Below are 18,186 nucleotides of genomic sequence, written 5' to 3'. Positions count from 1 at the left end.
ACATAGGGGAAAAAGTGGGGAAGGGAGGGACATGCTACATATCAAAACTAAACCTGAGACAAAAAGCACACACTGGAACAGCAAAAGAGGCATAGAAACACTTCACTTCATTTCACAGGTCAGTATCCACCCCAGAAAAACCCAAACACTACCAAGAGCAAAGCAAGTGACAAGCAGCCCTTAAGAAGACCAAGGAGCATGCAGATACCAACTTCTACCTTTTGATAGCCAAGACACTCAACCTTCTCATCTGGCAGACAGAGTAACAAACCACAGACAACCGAGCTGCTCTGAGTGGATTTACTGCCAGATTGAAGGCAAAGATTTTTTTTTTTTTTTAATTAAAAATCAGTATTTAAAACGTGCTTACCTCTGTGCATAGCTTTGTAGCCTGAGTTTAATTTAAAACTTCGTATGTTACCCACTTTGGGTCTGAAATCTAGTTCACTATGGTAAGGTTAGAAACTTATGCTGTGCGGATGAATACCAGTGGGTTGGTTTGGTTGGGTTCATTTTTCTTTTCTTTTCTGAACAAAAGTAATTAAGGAATGATATGAACCTCATTATCACCTTTTCATAAATGGATAAAAGAATAACCTTTTTTACAACTTATTAACATGGAAATTTTGTTTATACACTAATTGTTTACCTAGGAAACAGTGTTATTAAGGATTCACAAGTTGTGTTTTAAATTTTATTAAATCAACTATTCAAAAAAATCAAGAAAGGTTACAAACAATACAGACACTTTGTTGATGTCATAACACACAGCCAGCAGCTGGAATAGCTGAGCTACTGCAAGCACCATATTTAGAGTAAATATGTGAAATACCAGAGCAGTTTCAACCCATGCAAACTCCTCACTTCCCACATCAGCGAAAGAATCACTCCTGCTAGAATGGCACAACTGCTGGAGCATAGGAATGTTATGCCTGCTTGGGAGGAAGCAATAAAGGACAGCAAGTAAAGATTTCAAAAGGGTCTTCTCAGGAGAAAAGGAAAAAAAGGACTTGGTGAGGAGAACTCAGTAAATTTACTTAGGTATGAATGAAAGTATATAGGAGAGCTCAGAATGAGTATAATCTCCACCTTGTGAAGGTTTTTTTATTTATTTTAATTTAGTCTATTTATGTCCTGACCTGAATAAAAGTCTCAGGATTTCCCTTTATGCCACCACTGTTCACTCCAATAAATTCTCATACGCTTCACTCTGTGAATTAACATGCCCAAGTCAAATTTTGATGTAGATCTTATTTAATTTACACCCTCTCTTTTGAGGTAAAACTTATAAAAACCTAATTTACCCTGGTATGATGTTGCAAATGATCCAGATAAGCATTACTTTAATAAAAGCTCCTTTAGCAAAATAGCAGAGGAGATTTTTAGCCACAATCAGAAAATCCAGAGTATTTGCTAAATCTGTATGAAACGCTTAACTTCATTAAGTTATTCTCACACAGTTAAATACAGCTCACTTCCCTAAGTTCTAAAATCCCAATCCTGATTTGTGACATATGACTCATAACTTGGATTTGCTGTTACTAGATTTGAGACTACCACACCTTAGTGCTGAAATTACTAACATTATTTTTAGGTTTAGAAACTACCAGCCAATTGATAAAGCTCTGATATAAACTAGGGGTGAAATACAAGGTAGAACAATATTTCTTCTTTAAGTTTTGAAGGATACAGTTACTTTGAAGTTAGGAAGAGTTCATAACCTGCCCACTCGCGATCATATTTCACAATGGAGAAAACAGCCAGAAGAGCAAGGAAAACACCAAACCCAATAATTTGATAGCAACACAAGTTTCTTTCCACTTGATTGCATTCTTCTGTATTAGTTACCTGTTGGTTACCTTTAATCAGCTGCAGATATAATCAGTAATAAAATATGTCTCATACCCAAGTCTTTGCAAGATAACATTAAGCTCCAAATTGCAACTACTCACAAAGTTAAGACCTTGACCAGCAGAAAATGTAAATGGTTAAATTCACACACTCATGAACAAAAAGCAAAGTTTGCAGCAGAAGAGTTTGCTAAAATACTGCTAGAAGGACACATGCTTGAGATTATTGCTTTAAACTTGTATTGCAAACTACTTGAAAATACTAAGTGACCGCCCCAGTAGAGGGCTTCAGGACTTTATAAAACCTATAATTCTTACCTGATTTCTTCTATCATGCTTGAGAAACAGCTGCTTCACAGTTTACAGAAAAGTGCACATATCCTACCAGTAGTAAAGCTACTATGTGCTATTTTTAAAGCCTTGATTGATGTGCAAGATGTTTTGAGCGAAAATATTTTAACAGTATTGAGAAATTTCATTTTAAGAAAGCTGTTTAATAAATTAAGCTGTCAAATAAAAAAGGTGTCTCTGCTTCAGAAATAATGTTGCATTAACCAGAGGGAGCAAGACATTGGTAATATTTTTAAGTGAACTTTCCCAGAATTCTACCATCATCAACAAATCACGTACTTTACAGGACGCAACAAATGCAAAAGTCGGGAAGCTGTAAATTTGAGGTTGGATAAGTCATCTCCTGTATTATTATGCAAACTACCATTACTTCGTGAGACAAGTCATCAGGGACCACTCAAAACCTTCACATCTACAAATCAAAAACTGATTTGAAGATTAGGAATTGAAGACAAATAGATCATTAGGTCACAGGCTGAATGGCGAAAGAATGCTTTTCCCAAGTGTACCTTTAGAAAATGCGAGAGATGAGTGCACCATTAAAAAAAAATCTTAGCTAGAGCTATAGCCCAAAGTTATGTGAGACCTGAATAATCACAACTACTGGGAAACAATGGGGCTATGAAGATTCACAGGAAGCTGACTGCAGGTGTTGTACAGCTTCTCCTCCTTAGCTCCCGCCTCTTACTTCATCTGAAGCAGAATACTGCTTCAGGCTAAGTAAAATAAAACAACAGCTGCACAACTACATGGCTATTCTTTCGGCAAATGAGCAGCTGTAGTAGAAAATTGTCCCTCTGGCAGCCAGGAGTATGATAGTTCTAATACTCTACTAAAAGGCACGAAGAAATATTCCAAAGGAATTCCAGTAAAAAGGAGGAAAGTTGGCTAAAGAAAGAAATGGTGAAGGAATCAGAGAAAAAACTCAGAGAGAAAACTGAATACTTCAAAAGGAAGTTGTAAAAATGCAATTATCTGTATTTGAAATAATTACAGCTACAAAGAACATTTTTAAGCAAAAATAACAATGGGTTGCCTCCAGAAATTTAAGTCAATTACAGAACGGGAAGCAAAGCTGCAGGAAACTTCAGGTGATTCTGCCAAAACCAGACAAAATATGAGTTTGTTGAAGCGCTACAATACCATAAAAGGAATGTGGATAATCTGTTTCTACTGGAGAACACAGAAGTATCCACAGAACTAGGAGTTAATTCACATCAACACCCAGTTACACTTTAGCATGTAAAGGCAAGTGAACACTTACAACGCTGGTTTTCTACAAATCTCTAGGGTGATCCAGGGAAAAGCAATGATCCTTGTCCCTCAGTTCTACAAGTCACTCGCTTTGTACCATCTCATTTTGAGACAGAAGCTGTCCCCAGCACAGACATGAAGTAAGTCTTTAGCTGGGCTTTTCTCTGTCTTAGTTGTAGCCTCTAGACACAACCAAAGCAGCTGACACCAGAGACTTAGGAATTAAGTTCCTAACGAGCTCCTTCAAGTTTACTTTCACTTACACAGCTTCTCACAGGCATCTACCCAACACAGAGCAAGGTTCTGATTTACTGTCTTCCTTAAAAATACACATTTTCTTTCACAATAAGAAATCAAGGAAATTACACTCTGGCTTAATTATAGAGATATTTCCTGTTAAGAATGGGTAATTGCAGCATCACAACTTCCTTCCAAGTCATCCGTCCACATTCTCCTTTAAAGAGGGCTACTCCATCAGCCACAAGCAGATAGGGTCACTATGCCATGCTCGTTCAAGAGGCCAGCCCTAAATGTGTATCACAACAAAGCTCTTTTAAGTACACTCCACAACATGCACATGTACACAAACATTTTCATGCTACTGAGCTATCACTGCTACAGCAGTTTCACTGAACCAGCCCAGAGAAATCCACTTGACGTTACATTAGTATTAGGAACACCTGAAGTTATCTCCAGGTATTCCTAATACTAATTATCCACCACACCTACACACACAAGCACACCTCCCTCTCACAATCACGTAAAGAAGGAGTGAAATCTGGCAACAAGTTTCCTAGCACTATTTATATTGGAAGAACCTAAAGCACTTGTTCTTAGCATCACTATCCATCACTCAACTGGGGACAAGAAGCTAACTAGACAGAAAGGGTTGTACCAATCTCAGTGTGCAAGTTAAACCCACAAACCAGTTTAGAGCTCCCACTGCTCAGATGGGTGTAGAAACTGGGACAAAGTCCTAGTGAAACTAGGTTTTCCATAAAAGAAACCTGTGAACTATGCTTTGAGTGTTCCAAGACTATTAAACCTGATTTCTGTAAAACAGTAATCCATCATAACAAAAGCAGCATTTAGATTACCTAACAGAATCCTTAACCCAGCTCTAAAGCTGGACCTTCAAAACAGAAGAAAAAAATCAGTATCATGAATGTGTACAGAAGTGTACAGCTTCAAGATGATGTTACTACCCATCATAAGCCATGTCCACTTGTAAATTAGAAGTCTTTCTCCCTCAAATCAAACAATTAAGCTTTGTAATGGGAGAGAAAGCATTCTTTGAAGTATATTACATTTTAACCATCATGGCTAAGGAAAGAATTCCTTTTTACGTCCCTTGATTAAGATAACCGTCACTGAGGGAAACAGAGGTGACCTAGGATGGAGAGCACTTCCGTTTTCAAACTCCATACACCGTCAGGAGCAAGATAAATAAGAACAGGAATAATTATATTCACGAGTATTAATGTCGGACTTCCCTCCAGTTTTATGAGTTAACATGAGGCTGAGCTAGTTAAATCTGTTCATGACAGCTCAAGCTTAATGAAGAAAGAATTCCAGTAAAAGGACAGTCAGAAATCTTGAGATCTGTACAAGAAATACAATTAACAAGAATATACGCCATGGTCACAGAGCACAGTACAAAACTAAGACTACATTACGGGACAGTGCAGGAAAACTCATCTACTCACCCAGGACACAACCTATAGTGAAGTAAGTTTTAACTGTATTATCATAATAAGCAATAATCAGAAAAATATTAAGGCAGCATGCTGCCTGGAAAGACTGGTATATTAATTGTCATTTACAACGAGATGTCAGTTCATAGGACTTACCAAGTTAAACTGTTTGTCGTAAAAGGAAGATATGTACAAATAGTTCAGAAGTGGGGCTTGAGTCACAGCTTGTGTAAAAAAATATTTATTTTAAAGCATGCAACCATACAGGGCATGAACAAAGAAAAAGTTCAAAATACAAGACCATGTGTCATTTCCTGATGCCAGGAACAGAGACTTCTAACAAATATATTAGAGCAGCATACAAAACATCTAGCCACGATCTATTTTAACCAGTAAAAAGAGAGACTAATTAAAAAAAGAACCAAAAAAACCCCACCAAGTTTGCATTGCTTTGATAAAGGAATTCTCAGAGAGAGAGGCAGAAACTAAAACTCCTGACAGTCTAGAGTAGAAAAAGGAAACACAGAATTGGTCTTCTCATCCAGCAACTACCAGAGAGCTTTCTAAGGAAGTCCAGGCGCCCTTCTGCAGCAGCACCCTGGAGGTGTCCATCAGGTTGTCTCCTAGCAGCCCTGCTCAGAACATCACCCTTTTACACACACTGCCACCTGAAGAGCAGTTTTCTGGCCAGCTTTATATTCTTCTCAACAAAGCTTATAGTACAAAATAATTCAGCTCCTAAATGCCTTATTACTGAAACTGTACTTTTAGCACTATTACAGGCTAAATCTGAGAAAGTTTGTTTCCAGGAAGCCTCACTTCTGCTGTGTGAAATCCAGTAACATCATGATCTCATACATATGCCAGATGACAAGGTGTTTTCTCTACCTGCCAGTAAGTTACTCAAAGCCCAAAGATTTCCTCAGTGTTCTGACACCCTCAGCTAACAAAATTAACAAGACCACTCAGTTATGATCATCTTCAGCCAAAAGATGAAATGAATGAGGAAATACCAAAAAGAGACAGAGACAGCTATTTTGGGGCTACCCTAAAAAATTAATCACACTGCTCTCAGGTACTTGCAGAACAAGAATTTCTAAACCCTTAACATGCACACGTTTTGGTGGAAAGAAAAAAGAACTACAGTACAATTAATCCTACTACTATCATCTGGAGTGCTCATTTGGATATAGAGCAATTCAGAAGGCACAATCTCAAGACTCAGGAAGACTTAACCTCCTGTAGACGTGGGTGGGAGGAAGGGAGAAGGCCCACATATAGAAGGCATAGACACACAGTCTCTCCAGTACCTTTTATTATATACTTGGGAAAGTGAAAGGGAGCGGGGGTCTGTCCTTAAAAGGCCTAGAATAAACAGATGCAAGACAATCAGGTAGTCAGACCAAGAACTTCCTCAGTCCTGTGACCTTACAGCGTAGTGGGAGACACACTAATGGGAACTTTGGTATTCATCATTCTCTTCCTGATCACCTGGATGCATCACAGTTGACAGAAAACTTTTTAAGCCTTCCTACCTTTGATTTATTCTTAATAGAAGCTGAAAAATGGCCAGACCTTGTATGATATGTTAAGATCAGGCAGGTACTGAAGTTCTAAAGAAGTCATCTTAGACACATCTTCCCAAGTGAATGAGACAGACTAGAAAGAAGACTAAGAACATCCTTACTGAGAGAGACTTGCCCCTCTAACAGTCGTTTCACATATTTTCCTATACAAAAGATTTACATGATTGTTAAAGAAGGCTTTGTGGTTTTTTTGGTTTTTTTTTTTCCTAGTAGATTTCCTGGAAAATAATTGAGATAACTGATCAGCTATTCCTTCCCGAAACTCTTGCACCTCCTCTAGAGAATGGGGGAGTGTTGCCCTAGCACGACGCAAATGAGATCAATTAGTAAGGAAATTGCAGCCCATTCCTATGCCTGGCCTCCGTGGTTCTCTCTCTCCCCCGAAGAAAGGGGTATGGGGCAGGTCCTGTCCTTCAGAAGCCCACACTGTCCGGGGCCCTGTGCATAAGGAAGAGCCGGCAAGGCCCCTTTCGGAGAGCAGATACACTGAACAGCCTCTCCCAAGCTCTCCATCGCCACGTCCCCGACCCTACGCCCCCGCCCTCCGGGTATGCCCTATGCTGAAACCCTGAGCTCCTCCGCCTGAGGAGGCTTCCCGTTCCCACGAGGCCGGTGGGATGGGCGGCAGCCCCGCAGGGGGACCCCGGGACAGGCCGGGCAATCCCGCTCCTCGGCGGGACGCTCGGGGATATTCCCTCGGGCCGCCGTCCCCTCCCAGTACTCACAGTCCAGGTGCTTCTTCTTGGGGCCCATGACCTCGTGGGTCGTGGCCTTGCACACGGTTTTCGAGACGGCCGAGCCGGTCACGCTGTGCTGCGCCGCCGTGATGCGGTCGGTGAGGCTTTGGCCGGACATGGCGGGTTCGCTGGCGGCGCTGGAACCGAGCGCGGCTCCGCTCCCTCCTCAGGGGCCGGGACGGGAGGAGTCGCCGGGGGGATGGAGCTGCGCGGGCTCCTCACCCCGCCGTGCCGCAGGCGGCCCCCGCTCCGCCCTCAGGGACGGACCTGTCACCCGAGCAGGGACCCCTCCTCCTCCTCCTCCTCCCGCCCCCTCCCCCGGCCGCCGTCCCCTCCCCCTGCGCGCCCGCCCGGCCGGGGACAGGGACACGCACTGGGCGCCGCAGGAAAATGGCGGCGGCCGAGCTCCTCCTCGGGCCTTGCCGGGCCTCTCCCGCGTCACGTGACCGCCCGGCGCCCCGCCCCGTGACACGCGCCGCCCCCCTCAGCGCCGGGGGCGGGAGCGTCTCCTCAGGCCGGGATCGCTTCCCCCGGGATCGCTTCGCCTTGGGCAGAGCCTCCCCTGGCCCTGAGCGCCCTTCCTCTCGGGCAGCCTCCCGTTCCTCTGGGCAAACGCCCCTCGGGACATTCGGTGAGCTCCTGCTCGGATTCACGGCCGGGTAAAGTCTCCGTGGAGGGAGTGAGGGGCGTCTCCGCCCCTGGAGGAAGTAGTTTTGTATTTCTCAGGCTGGAAAGTTTTTGTGGAAACTCCTTAGGCTAGAGAAAGCTCAAAGGGAAAAAAACCTGGTTTTAGGCAGCGAGTGGTTCGGAGCCGGCTGGTTGCTGCGACCGGGCTTCTCTTCGGAGTTATTTTTATTCGAAAGCTCGCCAAAAATCTCTCGAATGTACATCACGGCCAGCACAAAAGCACTGGTGGTTTTCAGGTCTTTCACGATTAGCCTCCCACTGTTCTGCTAGTCAGCTAATGCTTCTTGGACTTACTCGGTGGCAGCCTGGGATTTTGTACGAAGTTACTTGGTTTCTGTTCGTAAAAATCAGAAACTGTTCCTTGAGGTGCCTTCTCCCAGGCTGGTACCTACAGCTGTAAGGCTGGGTACGTGTATCCCAGTAATGACAGACCGTGAGGAGCAGCTCCTTGGCGTCCTTACCTCCCACCGCCCATTGCCGCAGCGCCGTCCCAGCCTCCCGGCTGCCTGCAACTTCCATTACTCCTTGCAACAGGGCTCTTCTCCTCCTCCCCAAACACACAGCGGTGATTAACACAGCAAAAACACAGCATTCCGGCAGACAAAGCTCTTCCTCTCCCAGAAGTGTCTCCTGAGGAGCTGTCCTGTAAGTGTCCCCCATCCATGAAGCCACTGAAATATTTATTGGGCAACTTAAAGAGAAGCAGTATAGAAATGATACTCAGCTCTGTCTGCTGGACAGGATATGTTAAGTAGGATTATCTGTTTATAATGCGTAAGGAAAATTGGTGTCAGAGGAAGAACATCTGGTGAAAGCTGAACTCAAATAATGCAATTTGCGTATGTGTGTGTAAGGAAGGCTTGCAGCATGTAGAACTTGCTTTCTTCATAATGCCAAGCTCTCTGAGGATACTGTTCTGTCTGTATTTCTTGGCTCCTTCTGAGCTGCTTTAGGAGTCCCAAATACCCATGCTGGGGAAATAAATCACTGCACACAGCAGCAGACTCTGGCATAAGACAGCTTTAGCATAAAGCTTCACACCATGAATACACAGGGGCTGCTATAAGGCTACTGATACACAACACATGCTGGTATTTTTTATGCTAACTTCAGCTAGGACCTGGATTTCAACACCCCATTTCAAGCTGCTATTTGGAGAAATTCCATTGAATTGGCCTGAGTGAATTAGGCTCCATCAGTTGTTCTTTGATGATGCCCATCACTTTCTCCAGGAACAGTGAAACTATCCAAGCAGAGGAAGCTTGTGACTCTAGGAGCTACTGAGACCAGATATGGGCAAAATCTCTTTCCTAAGGGAACAAAAAGTGACCTTGATCTTAGAGGTCCAAAACTAAAAATAAATGTTGCCTTTTTTACAGCTCCTCTTGCTCACAGAAAGCTCACAGTTTTACTCCACACTTAAAAATACCCCTTGTAATGCTTGTTCATAAACAGAAATGGGTGAGAGAACTGATGGCAAAATATATTTTGATAATCTTTTGTTGCTTTTTTAATTGCTTGGGAGACACTTGATGCCATTACGGCAAGAAGCTTGAAGCACTATGATAGATAATATCTGAGTACCTCCCAAAGATTTGGAAATTGAAATCAAAATATTATCTCTTTTCCTTTCCAACCTGGAGAAAACAAGTTTGATTAGTTTATAACTCATTTGTTTTTGTTTGTGTGCCTGGGTGTGCTTGAGAATGAAAGGAAGGGACTACATATCTGAAGAGAAACTACTGCAGAGATAGGAGCCCTAAATTTAGTGAGACAGCAAACCTAAACAACATTCTTTTCTCTTGTGAAAAGTTCTTCCAGAATTTGAATCTAGCTCCTGTGAAAATGCTGTATCTTGCATTCACAAGCTCCCCAAAACTGACAGTATTTTGCTGGTATTCAGCTATCCTGAAAGGACAAACAAGCTAACAGATCTGTTTCTTCCCATGTGTATTGTATAGTACTGAAAACCTAGCCTCAGCATGACCTCTGTAATTTATTATGTATATCATTTTCTTGCAACAGTGTCATTTCCACTCTGTGAGGTGCCTGCCACAATGTAGTGCCTGCAGTCTGCCACAGTGATTTGCTGGCATCCATGCCCTTCCTCCTTGCTTCGTGCAACTGTACACAGTTAGGAGAGCCATGGGTTGGGGGCACTATTAATCAGCTTCAGATCTAAGTAAGGTGTTTTGGCTGAATTTCAGATCTATTAGAAATCAGACAGTCTGAGACACAAAACTAGTAAGGAGCAAAGCTGAGCACATGCTGATAAATTTTGAAGGCTCATTACCAAGGATTTGAGGCCATATCTGCTAACAGCAATGAAAAACTCCTATCAACCATAATTTGGGAAGCTAAGGAGGCTAATGAAGAGAAGTTGAAGTGAGGGAATAAGTTTGAAATAGGGCTGAGCATTGGAACAGCTAAAGGAATGGTAAGAGTGATGGGGCAAGGAGGCAATGAGGAGGAAAAGCAAAGGCAGCAAAGCCACCTGTGTAAGGTTGGGAAATGTCCTCTCAGTGTTGTGTAAATGGTTTGGAAACAAGTTACAATCCAGATGTTTCACATGACCTATTTAACGATCACTGTGTTTTCATTTGCTGTGAAGGGTTACAGTATTTTCCCCTGCTTTTCAGGGAAGGTGATTTTGATGTCAGCCCCAGGAATTTGGCATCTGTTTGAGTAGACATGAGATGTAGAAGAGACTGTAGGAAATAGAAAACACCAGCTTCCCAAATGTAGCTCTCTGGCATTTGTCCATGTCTGGGGCCACTATAGGGTCCACTTCTTATGCACCTCTGGCAACAGAGAACTCTAGAGCAGGTGCACAGCTAGAACCGGGCCACACAATGATCATATGCAGAAATCTACAGTTACTGATGTACATTTGAGTAGCCTAATTTTGCCCAGCCGAGTAGAACTGTGCCAGTTTAACTCCAGTGTAATAATTTCAAAACCACGTTCAAAGAGTTTGGTAAAGATTTACCAATATTTTTCTGTGGCTACAGTAAGAAGCAATATAATTTGCATCACCATAGCAACTTAATCATATAATTTTATGGACAAAAATGAACTTTTTCCAGCAATGCATCTAAGAAGATAAAGAAAATTAAACTGGAACAAAGTGAAAATATGGTTAAAATAACACTTGTCAGTGGCACAGTGAAATGAAGTCATCCAGGAGTGTGGTTCTTCTTACTCATTCATGCTGCCAGCAAGAGGAGAAGCCAACAGAGGTAGGCAAGGTGGCCACATCGCTTGGCTAGGGGAAAGGAAAGGAGGCAACAAGATCACTGATCATTGCAATATGGAATATTTCAAAATAGTCATGAAACACAGTGGAGTTAGGATACTTTTTAAAGTGAGATACCTCTTCAGTACTCCACATGTGCTTGTTCACAGGTTTTCCTTTTACTTCAATGGTATCCAGTTTCTAATCCTTCATACTTTTAGTACTCAGCTCCTTCCTTTCCTAATGATAATTATTTCATGTTCATTCCTTTTTCAAATGCATCCTTATCCACCCAAATATCCACACTGAGTCTATCCATAATTTTCCTGCTGAAACAGGGACATTCAGCTCTTGCTCTACATTCATCTTATAACACCTATGTTTTTTCGAGCTCCACGGTGTCCTCACATCTATTCCAAACCTATTAATTCTCAAATCTATTCCAACTAACTCCTTGCAAAGACAACTTCCTCAAGCCCATAGTGAATCAGGGATCTCTTTCCCAATTCTCTTCCCTCTTTCTGGAAACAGTGACAGCTTTCATGTTTCTTTTGTTCCTTCTGCATTTCCTCTTTTGTGCCTCTCTCTGTAAGGCAAATATCCAACTTCCTCATACACAGTATTCTCAGCTCTACAGCTTGTGTCACCTTCTCATGCCGCTCCAGTTATCTAATAGTCAATGTCCCTTGTGGTGCTGTTCCCTGAAAAGAAGCTGACTTTGTCAACAAAGAAAGCAGCTGTCCAAAAGCTAATGTAATTTTGACATGAGAAAAGTGTGTAGGAAGGGACAAAAGTGAGTCAGTATCATTGCACAGGAGGGGAGCAATCAGAACTAATTTTACTGTATTCACTTAGGAGCAGGATATCAGGGTAGGAGCTCCTATACCTCATGAGAGTATCTAAGCAGAAGTAGAAAACAAATACGATGCTTCTGAATCCTCTTGTGTGTTCTAACACCTTGCTCTCCTTGTTCTGACATGAAACTTGCACACTGCAAGATTGATCGTGTCATTAATGCTATTAGCAGGATTCCTACCTGGCTGACAAATGCACATAATAAATGTCTTTGAGCGTGAGAGAGAAAGGAAACGAGCTCCCTTACATTTTGTTCACACTTCACAGTGGATGTGTCAAACACTGGCACCTCTGAAGAGCAAGAGGCTTGCTGTCTTCTGCATCTGCTCATCAGTAAACATTCCTAATGCACTCCTGATGCTGCTCTTTCCTACTGTGGTTTTTTACACATCTTTTCTCGGCAGTGGGCACTCTCAGAGTAACTCCCTTAGAACAAGAAAAAGCAAACCTTACCAACACTCACCAGCATGGTAAGTGCACCTATACACTTCCCCAAAATTTCTGGAGACCATCTATCATACAGGAAAAGAAGTGGCCCCGTCCCTGCCAGTGACACTTGTCCTCATCCCTTCCCCCTAGTTTGATGTCGAAAACCGAGGGCCTTGCTGCCAAATGCTTCTCCCAGTCATTGCAAGCTGGCAGTGTTTGTGAGACTTGGCAGGAGACAGCATTTGATAAGAATCCTTCTCTGGGCACCTCTGAGAGGGCACTGTCATTCATTCCACTCCCCTGCCAGTTCACAAACACCAAGCCAGCAGGGCCAGTACAGGAGGAACTGCATTCCTTTTGGGCTCCTGTAACTTGAAGGCAGCTCCTATCATTTTCTTCAGTCACCTTTGAGCCAAAAGCAAGAACACACTCCAGCCCCAAAGGAATATTTTTAAGGAAAGATGTAAGTAAACAAACAGGCAGGGAATCAATCTAACAACCACTGCTGCCAAGCTAAAATTGGTGCTTATGCTCACACTCTTGCACACATACACATGCAGCAGAGCTTAATCAATTCCCTCATTAATGTTGAGGATCATGTGCTCATGCTCTGTGTCTGGGAAAGCTTTACACCCACATGAATTTTTGATGTGGAACTGAAACAAAAATGTTGATGCTGGCAATGCCAACTATAGAGAGTAAATAGCTGAGGCCTGCCAATGCTGACTTGAATGGGGCTTCTCACCCAGAAGAAAACCTACATGTTAAAAGTATTCTCATGATCAGGTCTGTGCAGTAGAAGTAAATCCTGGTTTTCTTCCTCAAGCAAATCCATTTATGCCAATGAGCTGGTTTCAAGCCTTGTATGGGTAGGTCCCACTCCCTGGTCTTTATGTGAGATCTGAATCTTGCCCACTGGAGTGAGTCAGGCTATCGGTGTATGGCTCTGTGTTTCAGGGGTCAGTGACTGCATTTACATGTGGGCAGACTTCATGCTGATTAAATCAAACTACTGCACTGAAAGGAACATTAACTAAATGCCTCCTAACATTCTAATGGTGTATAAGCTATTCTGAATCTTAAAATCCATAGAGGATTTGATCTAATTCATTCCCGTACACACAAGTACATAAATGAAAGTGATTTCTGTTTAGTAAAATTGAGGAAATGCACAAAAAAGGAAATTAATGGGAATTTAAAATTGCTTTTTTTTTTTTTTTCAGGATCTGAGAAACAAAGAATTATGAGTAATATTGGAATGAATGTTCTCACCTTCTGTCATCCTGTGTTTCCACGTGTTATTTCTTAGAACTCAAAAGGCAATTCTTTCTTAGTAGTGGCACAGCAGGCTTGTCTTGATAATGTGCTTCAGCCACACGCCTTGTCTAGAAGTGACTGGATGATATGTTTTGCTTGTCTTCTCTACTGAAACCAGATGCAGGCTAGATGTCAATATCAGGGACACAGCACTCCCTTCACAACTCTGTCAGGCACCCACCTTTCTGACAGCTCCATGGCCTTGAGGAGATCCCACAGCAGAGGGCCAAATGCAGGAGAATGCATACTCACAGTCCTGACTCAGGTTGTGCTTTCTCTACAACTCTCCACTGCTTGTGGCTAGTGTTGAGGTGCCAGAGAGGGAATGAGATGATGTGCTGGGAGCAAAGGAATTGCCAGCACTATGCCAGTGGAGTGGCAGAGGGGCTACCAGAAGGGTAAAATTTCCTTGGTAACCTCCCAATAAATCTGTATCAGTTTAAAGCTACAAGTGAATCTGGCAACAAACTTCTGTGACTTCAGATCCTAAGTCACCCACTGTGTTGAAAGCTGTTTGATGTGGATCTCTCCAGTGGAAACTGGCTGCAGGCCAACAAACTCACTTTCTATGGATCACAAAATCACCACAGTTTTTACTGGTCACTTTTTTCCTGAAGGCAGGAGCAAAGGGTAGTAGAGGATCTGTGTTTTTTATGCATCCACCTACCCCGTTCTTTTCTTCAGACCATCTCTGTGTGCTTTTGGTAAGGAATTAAGCCCGGCTTTGCCTTTCACACAGCATCCCTTTTCAATGGAAATCCAGACATGTTGGCAGTGCTTGCTACCAGAGGAGTAAGGAAGGAAAAATGATCCAAAAGGAAGTATTATAGTCTCTCAAATTGCACTGGGATATTCTCAAGTTAAACAGTAGCCCTGCATGTGTTGGTATTCACTTCTAATATTCTTCAAGAAGGCCTGTTCATTGCTAGACTTTGTTTATTGCAAAGGCATCTGAAACCTAGGAAGAGCTACAAAAGCAAGATGCTGATGAACATTGTGGGCACCTGTGTTTTTTTTAACCCTCACAACCAAAAAAACCCAGTGAACGGTAAAGAGCAAAAATGGATAGCAGATGGATTGAACTTATTTGGATTAGATAACACAGTTTGAAGAAAGAGGAGAAGATAAGTAGTTGGTGCAACATCTTGTTGACCTGAAAGATCAGGCACCTAAAAGAATATTTTACTAAGAACAGCTGTAAAGAAAAGAGTAGTGTGGGCAGGTAAAATCACAGATCAAATACTTTGCAGGTCCATATTTCATCACATGGCTGTATGTTTTCAGATGCCAAATCCTGTTCCTATTGAATCTATGGCAAAATGCCCACTGACTTCAAACAGAATAGGTTTTGTCCCTCTAAGCTATGAGTATGGCCAGCAATACTAATGAAGGATAGAAATAAATTGTGTAGGTGAAGAGTAGGGAGTTGGTGCTGGAAATTTAGTGCCTGCCTGATCTTAATCCTTTTATTTTCAAATTAACAAAACCCTTTCACTCTTAGAACATTACATCAATCATTGGGTTTTTTGATCCACAATATTTTACAGTCCATTGGCTGAAGTGATTTAGGCTAATAAACTTTATTTAGTAAATAGTTTTTTAAACAGCTAACCCAAGTTTTCAGAAGCATTAGAAACATTCTTTTCAAAACAAAACTCTTTGGTATTGCAGCCAGTTTTGTTCAAGAAAGGCTTTTAAATCTTCTCATTGGTATTCTCTGTTTTTTTACTTCCTCCTCTGTTCCATGATATTTCCTTTAGTGAAGTTTATCCAAATCTATATTCTTAAACATTATCCTGAAAGTGGATTTGATAAGTTTTTGTACTTGATTGATGGGTCTCAGCTTTATTGCATGTATTTGTGCACGGACATGAAAATGAATAGCATAAAATGAACTCCTGAACTTTTTTTACATTAAAGTAATTTTACATCAAAACAAGTAAAATTTCCAGCAGTGTATCTGTAGTATTTTAAAATCAGATAAAAATAGGATTGCTGAATTCTTTAATTAACATAGCTGAAAGTTAGCCAAATCGGCTTTGGACACAGCAGGAGACGTACAGTTTGTCCTGATTTTGTGGGGAATGAAAATATGTAATACTTGGCACATGAACTAACTGTGCTAACTTAAATTGTTACCAAAACATATTCAACTGAATAAAATATGGTGGTTTACCAGAGATTAGCCCACATATTTTAACAGAACATAGGAGCACAGTTTTAAAGTTGTGGGTTACTGAAAAAAACAAAATCTAGAGAAGGTGATTATCAGTGACATGAACATTTTGAAGAAAACTATGTACATATTGAAATCAGTGAGGTCCTTTGGCCAAACTCTGTTGTTCTTACTGGTAGACATCAACATCAACCCCTACGAACAGTTCTGTTCATTTGGGAATCCAGTCTTTTATGGCAAATGAAATCTCAAGGTGTTTCAACTGGAGTGAACATTTTCCATTGTCAAGATGCTAAAACACACCACTTTTTAATTTCTATCTGTGCATTTGCATGAAAAGGGTTTTGATGATGTTAGAGGTATCATATTATGATGGGGATAAATTCTTTATTAAACAGAAACAAACATCAGCTGAGTAAACATCATTAGTGCTTACAAAGTCTAAACTAGAGGTAGTACCTGTGTGTGATGGAGCTTCAGTGTCTTACTAAGCAGATAATTTCTTGTAGAATTTTTAGGGCAATTCTGTCATTCACAGATGCGCATCCTTAAGCAAAGAAACTCTCATGAAAAACTTATGAAAAGCCCAAGTAGAAAACCTCTGATGAAATCAGATGTGGTTTTCAAAACAGTCCTATTACAGAAAGGTAGAACTGATTTTTCCTGAGGCAGTGAGGACTGAGTCCAGAGAAATTCCTTGAGGAGGGACACTGCTACCCTCCCTGCAAAGCTTTACTATTTTAAATTGCAGTTCAAATTCCTGCTAGTAAGGTGAGGGGGCATATTCATTAAATTAGTTCATGTGGCAGTTGCTCTCCCCATTCACTTTTCTGTGGACAGCCCAGCTCAACTTGGAAGTAACACTGGCCCCTGTATGAGAAGGCTGTGTGGAGACATCTACCAAACTTACTTTTAGTGACCTTTTCTGTCTTTAGAAATTATTTTTTTTCCTCAAGGATTTTATTATGAAGCTGCCTCATTCCCAGATACAACATTTCATGGTGTTGGGAGAAACAGCTACCTGCAGAACTTTTCTAAATTGCTACATCCCTTGGTGTTTCTCTAAATCCAGATAATTTTGTTTCCTAGAAAGTACAGCTCATCCTTTCAGAGGACTGTTTTCCTTGCATGGATGGTTTGCCTGTTAAAAAACTTGCCTTCAGAAACCAGAGTATAACATGCACACCCTTAGGCAATAGGTCCTGACCAGAATTAAGTTAGGTAGTCCCCTCCTGTGAGCCAGTCTGAAGGGGAACTTGCAATGAGAAGAGGGGTTACTCAAAAGCCAACTGGATGCACCTTACTCTTTTACCAACTTCCATCTTTCAGATGTCTGTGAGATGCATTCTATAGTCACAGTGGGTGAAGATTATAGTAGCTCATCCATTTTACAGACAATAAACACCAAGACAGGAGGCACAAAGACAAGAAGGGCCCTGCAGATTAGAGGGTGAGGCAGAAATCTTGTCTTTCCTCAAGTCAGGGCCACTGATTCATTTTGCAGCACACTCCAAAGAGCTGTGATCTCTTTAGGTGAGACACAATTTTTGGGCATCATTCCTCAAAGATCCTCAGATCTCTTTTCTGCACCAAACCCATACTCCTTTGGTGGGGGAGGTAGGATGACTCAGTCACTCCACAGGCTCTCTGTCACTTCCCCCTGATACACACTCTCAAGCAGAATGCATCCATGTTCTTTGGTAAACAAAGGGACGTGTGGGAGCAGTTGTCCGCTTAGAGACTTTGAGATATTGCATGGGTAGATGGAGCAGAGCTGAAAGCAAAGACCTAGTTCCAGTGCTCCTGCAAAAACATCTGGCCAGCACTGTCTCTTAAAAAAAACAGACTGGAGGAATGTAAACATATGTTTGGCCCGTGAAGGAGTCGTTACATAAATGTTAATTATGAAGAGGATTTCCCATGAGTACAGAGGCTTTTGACAGAACTTTGATTCCATGCAGGACACAAGTCTCAGGAGTCACATGCTCTGCCTTGGAGCTGTGCTGACATTTCTC

General features: G+C 41.9%; 1 protein-coding gene across 7 annotated transcripts in view; it reads right to left on the bottom strand.

Moving 5' to 3' along the window:
- The window catches only part of PICALM (phosphatidylinositol binding clathrin assembly protein), a 65,731-nt gene extending 58,000 nt beyond the window's left edge, over positions 1-7,731 (bottom strand). For 2 of the 7 annotated variants that reach the window (XM_040057001.2, XM_040057000.2), the window contains exon 1: positions 7,461-7,728. In XM_040057001.2, coding sequence (XP_039912935.1) covers positions 7,461-7,590 — 130 coding nt within the window. In that variant the 5' untranslated portion in view covers positions 7,591-7,728. Of the gene's footprint in view, positions 1-7,460 lie in introns of all 7 variants that reach the window. The other 5 variants (XM_040056999.2, XM_040057003.2, XM_040057002.2 and 2 more) reach the window with 5 other exon arrangements.
- Between the last annotated feature and the right edge of the window lie 10,455 nt (positions 7,732-18,186).

This window comes from Hirundo rustica, chromosome 2 (assembly GCF_015227805.2).
Source record: "Hirundo rustica isolate bHirRus1 chromosome 2, bHirRus1.pri.v3, whole genome shotgun sequence".
NCBI classification, from domain to species: Eukaryota; Metazoa; Chordata; class Aves; order Passeriformes; family Hirundinidae; genus Hirundo; species Hirundo rustica.
This window is presented reverse-complemented; position numbering and strand designations above follow the sequence as displayed.